Genomic DNA, 6,034 nt, shown 5'->3' with positions numbered 1-6,034 from the left:
GCACAGTTGTCCTGGCAACGGAACACCGTCATCTTCTTGTAGTCGAAGAAGGACATCCCGCGCAGGGTCCTCTGCCGGGTGTTGTCCTCGTAGCAGCCGATGTACCGGGCTGGGGGCAGACAGGGCAGGGGGTCACTGATCCCACCCCTCCTGATTTTTCCCGAAATAGGGATGAGCAGCAGCATTCCCTGTTTGTTTGCTTTGGGAACTCTGGGTTCAGCAAGCCTCTGCACAAGGTGGGTAAAACAAATTTACACTCTCCCGGGTTGCTCCAAGCCCCATCCAGCCCGGCCTTGGACACTTCCAGGGCTGGCACAGCCACMGATTCTCTGGGAATTTTATTCCAGGGCCTCAGCACCCTCCCAGGGAGGAATTTCTTCCACTGTGTCACTCCAATTCCAAACCACGTTCTGGGATAATACTCCTGACCTCCTCCCTGCATTCCACACCCATTTRGGGKCCCTGACCYARCTCACCTCAWCCAGAGTCTGYCCCATTCCCAACCAYCCCATCCCATCCCAAACCCCACCAGTGCTGGAACCGCCTTCCCAACCCAGCCTGGAGGAGGAAGATGGAGAGAAATGTGTGGGATCTCTTTAACCACTGGAGCTGTAACTCCCAGATATCCCACACGGCATTCCTGTGGGTCTGAGCAGGTCCTGGCAGGTCAGTGCATCCCAGCCGTGACAAATCCAGCGGGTTTGGATGGCTCCAGACACTCAGGGAGCCGGTGACTGATGTGCATTACCTTCAACCCATTGCCCCTGACATATGCGTGCTGCCACTTATCGGGAAGCCAGCTGGAATAATTCGGGAGAGACGAGGACACCGGCGAAGGGGGAGATGCTGAGAGGGGGAGGGTGGGGTTGATGTGGTTTGGAGGGAGAGGGGGAGCTCTCCAGGAGGAATTCTGGAGCCTGCTGGAAACACGCTGCGAGCAGACACAAATCCACCTGGTGATTGCTGATAAATTCCCCCAAACATGCAATTTTCCCAGGAGACAGGGATACAGGGATGGCTCCAGCTGGCTGCCTGAGGTTGGTGGTCTYCTCTTCCCCGTGGGATTGTGTCACAGGTGGGAATGGCCAGAGATGTCCGGGAAGGGACCAGAGGTGGATGTGGYTGAGGTCTGGGGGCTGTTCCTGCTCCCCCTCGGCTTCACCGCCTTAAAATCCTGCCCGACTGGAGGTGGGAGATGCCCCTTCCCGTGGGATTTGCATTCCCATGGGGATGAGGCCGCTCCCTGGCAGACACGGGGCTGTTCTCCACCCACACCTTTGCCTGGCAGTGCGAGGAGGAGGAAGAGGAGGAAGAGGAGGAAGAGGAGGAAGAGGAGGAAGAGGAGCCGCACATCACGCTCCAAACCAGAGCCGATTTTCGGAGCGCTATTCCCTCCGGAATGATTTCACGTGGCTGAGCCTCCGCAGCCGCCTCGTTAAGCTGTCCCCACTTAATTACCAGCGCCATTAAATCCGCCTGCTCCTGCCAGATATCCCGGTGTTCCAGAGGAGCAGGGAATGAGGGGGTACTCCCCAGGCTCCGCCAGCCACACCGGGAGCACGTGGGGCTTCTCAAACCGCAGAATTCCTCTGCACCATCACTCTCAGGAGCTGCCAAGATGCTCCAAGGGGAAAATGATATTCCCAGACCACCTGGGAGCAGCTAAAGCCCAGAAATCCCGAGCCCAGCATCCTCGTGGATGAGGTTAATCTTGGAGCACACGGGACATATGGCAGGGGACAMGGGCACTGCTTGGGGTCTTTATGGGGACAGACAGCCTGGGCTCAGGGACCATCTGCTGAGGCTGCACTAAAGTGCATTTGCATTAACGGAGTGATGTGGCCACCAAAACACCCCAGAGGCCACTCAGAGCGGAGTCACAATGGGGGAACCCCCTGCTGAAGAATTTTAGCAGAAAATCCCATGTTTTTCCCGTATACCCACAAAATATTTTTTACTTTGGCTYCCAAGCTGCTTCTCTCCATCCACATCTCCTGCCCCATCCCCAGCCCAGCCACCCAAATCCCACGGAACGAGCCGCTCCGGCTGCCTCCAGGATAAATAGATGGCATTTTAAAAATCGATGGGAACGACTCCATTCGCTTACCCTTGATCATTAATAACGGAGCCACTTGACAGCACCGCACACACCACAGCCAGGCAGGGATCTCCCGGCTCCAGAGGCCACATCCCAGACCTGCCTGCACTTCCATGGGAATCACAGCCAACCCCTGCAGCCACACTGCAGCTACAAAAACCTGGATTTTGTGTTCGTTCAGGCCAACAGAATGGAAACAGAGTTTGGCCCCTGGCAGCGCTGAAGGGTGGGAGGAAGATGGGGCACAGCATTCCCTCAGCTGCCACCCCCAAAATCTCCTGTCACAGCGAGGGGGGACTCAGAGCTCGGTTATGGACCAGGGGAAAGAGTGAAGATGGAAAAATCAAAGTGGATTATTGGCATTTGGGGAGCGAGGAGAGGAAGGAGGGAAGAGGGAACTTCTGAAAATATCCTGCCTGATGGTCTCCAGAGCGAGGTGCTGCTCCCCAGAGCATTCCCCTGGGATGTGGGAAGAAAACCTCGGCRCTYCWGCAGCACGTGCTCGTGGGTTTWWAAATTAATAAATAAATAGAKAAATGCACTTTTCCTGGGGGTGTTTGCCCGGGAAGCTGCTCCCGGCGGGGATGCACAACTCAAAAACAGCTCAGAGACCAACCTGGGAGGGACAAAAAGCAGGGAAACCCCCCCGCGCGTGTCCCCAGCTCTCACCTCTGTCCTCCTCCTTCTCGCGGCCGCTCCTGCCCCTGATCGCCCGGCTCCGGGGGCCGCCGTTATCCCGGGATTTTCCCCGCTCCGACGGCTCCTTGGAGGTGCTTTTGAACCAGGGGCCGTGGCGCCGGGCCCCCGCCGGCATTGTCGCCGCAGCCTTGAAGCCGCGGCTGAGCTGCATCACCCCCAGGTAGGGCAGCCCCGGCCCCTCGGCGGCCGCGGGGCTGCGAGGGCTCCCCGGCACCGTGGGCTCCCCGGAAAAACCGGAATGCAGGAAAACCAAACTGCCGGCCGCCAGGTAGAGGGCCAGCAGAGTGAAGAAACGCACGGGTTTGCGCCGAAAATACCGCTGGAGTTTTAGCAAAAGCTTGGCCATAGCGTCTTCATCCCTTCCCCGGCAGCCGGCGCCGCGGGGAAGCTGCTCTGCGGCTCCAGGGATGCTCCGAGCCGGGGCTTAATCCCGCCTGGATTGGAGGCGAATCCCGGCGAGCAGATGGGGTGAGGGCTGCGGGGCGAGTTCGTGCAAAGCTGTGGTCAGACCCTAAAAAAGTCCTGGAGCGCAGAGGGAGGTGGATTTTGAGTCCCCGCAGTGGTGGCCGGGGGGTTCCCAGCGCTGGCTGTCACCTCCCGCCCCGGTTTATTCTCTTCCCGGCAAAGCCCCCCGGCCGTGCCCCGGGGACTGCGCTGATGGAGGGATCATGTTAAGGAAATCGAGGTTTGAAGGTGATTTGAAAGCCGATCAGCTGCCGCAGCAGCTCCTCGCTCCCGGCGGCACCGGCTCCGTCAGGCATCGCTCGAATGGGAACGGCACCGCTGCCCTTTCAGACAAAGAATGGAAGGTCCCTGGACGCGCCCGGAGCCTGGAATGCTGCCTGGGACCCTTTGTCTAAGGGAACCCCATTCAGCTCACTCCCAGGGCAAGAAATCTGCACCTGCAAGTCAAAGAGAGAGGCACACTCGGCAAAGTGTCCCGGACACGGAGGATGGTGGCCCTGTCCCTCCGCGGGGTGAGGAAGGACAGACGGAGTCTCCATCGCCTGCCAGACCTGGAAAGGGGCGATTCCACCTCTCCCGAGTGGGTAATGGATGCAGTGGGAGCGATGCTGGTGGGGTGAGCCCAAATCCCAGAGCCTGCACATCTCTGGGACGTGCAGGGGAGGGGCTCCAGGATGGCTYTGGGATGGGGAAAATTTCCTGTTTMGCCCAATTTCACCCCAGGGAGGGCGAGCTGTGCACACACCCACTGCAAAAACACATTTCACCCCTAGATCCAAACATCTCTGTGCCAGCAGATCACAAGTGAAATCCCTGGAGGGGCAGCGGGGTGGGACGAAGCTGATGGTGGATATTCCAGCATCCCACAGGGCTGGGACATTCCATGGGAGCATGGCATCCCTGTCTAATCCTAATCATAATCCTAGCCCCAGCCCTAAATCTAACCCTAACCCAATCCCTCATATCTCCAGGAAGGATTTCACCATGACCTCCTCTATCCTCCAGCCAGGAACATCCCCATTCCCATCCTGCCACCTGTTCCTGCTGTCCCAGGAACACCATGACCGTCCCTGATGGCCCTCGGAATGGGAAGGACAGAAAAAAGGACAGTGGAAACTGCTGACAACCACAGGCTGGAGTTCCCTCATGGGATTTCCCTCCTCCAAACCTCCCTGGCTATGGAAGATTTGCTCCAGTTTTCCCGAGAAAACTCCACGTGGGAAATGCCCCCGGTGTGCCGGGAATGGTCTCGTGCCCGGGGTGTGCTGCCTGTCACGGCCTCGTCTTATTTTAGGAAAGGAGACGGAAATAAATGGAAAGACAAAGTGCCATTAGTTTAATGGCCTCTATGTTCCTGCCATCTGTCTTCAGTTGATTAAATAAAAAATATTGGTGGAACATATGGCATGAATTATGCATCAATATTTTAATTTGGTTTCCCAGAGTGGTTATTCAGATACCTCCGGCTCCGCCGCAGGAATTTCACGGAGCTCAGGGCTGGACAGGTTGGGGCAGAGCAGCAGAGGGGCACAACACAAAATGACCCTTCCCCAGCCCTGCTTGGAGCCAACACAGCCGGAGTAAAGGCTGAGTAAGCTCGGAGTAGCAGCCGAGCAAGGAGACTGCTCGACATTTGGGTTGTTCCACGTGCGGGATGTGGCAGGGTGCAGGTGGCACCGCGGCACGGCCCGGGAGGAGGGGACACGGGGGGGACAGCAGCCCCAACCCGAGCTCCTGCTCAGCATTTTATGGCTTCCCTTTATGCCAGAACAAATCCACCTTCCCAGGGTGGTTTGGGAGCAAACGGAGCAGCCCCAGGACTGTCCCTGCTGTCCCTGCTCCCCGGTGTCCCCAGTGCCACCACCCCCCGCCATCCCCGGGTCGGTCCTGCCAGGCTCCAGCACAGCATATAAAGAAGGGGCTTAAATTACTCTCATTAAGCCATCTGGAGCTCATCCTTCTCCATCATGAACTGCGGAGTCACAGGTCAATTACTGCGCATTTGCATATATTCCATTAATGCTTCTGCTAATTGTCTCGAGGAGATAATGGGCTCTGCTCCCGGCTGCCGGGGGCGGCAAAGGGAGCCGGCACCAGTGCTCCCAGTATGGACACCAGCGCTCCCAGTATCGACACGGGGGTGGAAATGGGGATCTGACAGATGCGGAAAGCATCCCAGAACACCATTCCCTGCATCTCAGCAGCGCTCCCAGGATGGATCCAGCAGAGCTGGGGTGAGGGACCAGCCACCCCGGGTCCCCACTGCCACCACCATCACTTGTCACCGTGTCCCCAGGGGTTCCATCCCTCCCCCCCGCCGCTGCCCGCATTTTCCGGGGCCGCACTCGGGAGCGGCGCCGGTGCCAGCCCAGCCTGCGGCGTGGCCGGGGGACAGCGGTGACACACTTTGTCATCCAAACTAATGAAGCAAACGGGGACAGGTCCCGGCCAGCGCAATGCAGCGTCCTCAGCCCGGCCTCCCCGCGGCTGCTGCGGCGGCGGCTGCTCGGGAAACTGCTGGGGCAGCAGGGAAYGGAGGGATTTATCCGCCAGCCCTCGCTCGGATGTGACCCGCTGTGCCCCATCCCTCTGCTCGCATCCCGGGGGAGGGATCCAGCCCCTGGCAGCTGCAGTTTGGGAAAAATCCCCCCGGCTGGCAATGCCAGGGTTGGGGAATCCCTCYCTGCTCCCCCAGACCCCTTTGGCACCCAGAGACAAAGCACAGCGGCGACATTTCCCAGGATGTGGGTCCAGCCAGGGTGGGGGAATGGT

The 6,034-nt window shown here is 58.8% G+C and overlaps 1 protein-coding gene across 1 annotated transcript in view; it reads right to left on the bottom strand.

Moving 5' to 3' along the window:
• Positions 1 to 3,217, bottom strand: part of WSCD2 (WSC domain containing 2) — a 14,853-nt gene extending 11,636 nt beyond the window's left edge. The window contains exons 1-2 of the mRNA XM_057378086.1: positions 2,768 to 3,217; positions 1 to 109 (exon numbers count right to left, since the gene is read on the bottom strand). The exon at positions 1 to 109 is cut by the window's left edge and continues 2 nt beyond it. Coding sequence (XP_057234069.1) covers positions 1 to 109; positions 2,768 to 3,143 — 485 coding nt within the window. The 5' untranslated portion in view covers positions 3,144 to 3,217. The remainder of the gene's footprint in view (positions 110 to 2,767) is intronic.
• Between the last annotated feature and the right edge of the window lie 2,817 nt (positions 3,218 to 6,034).

Source organism: Malurus melanocephalus, unplaced genomic scaffold (assembly GCF_030028575.1).
Source record: "Malurus melanocephalus ecotype Western Australia unplaced genomic scaffold, MMel_1.1 scaffold_340, whole genome shotgun sequence".
Lineage (NCBI taxonomy): Eukaryota > Metazoa > Chordata > Aves > Passeriformes > Maluridae > Malurus > Malurus melanocephalus.
The sequence above is the reverse complement of the archived record's forward strand: the minus strand, read 5'-3'. Positions and strand labels throughout refer to the sequence as shown.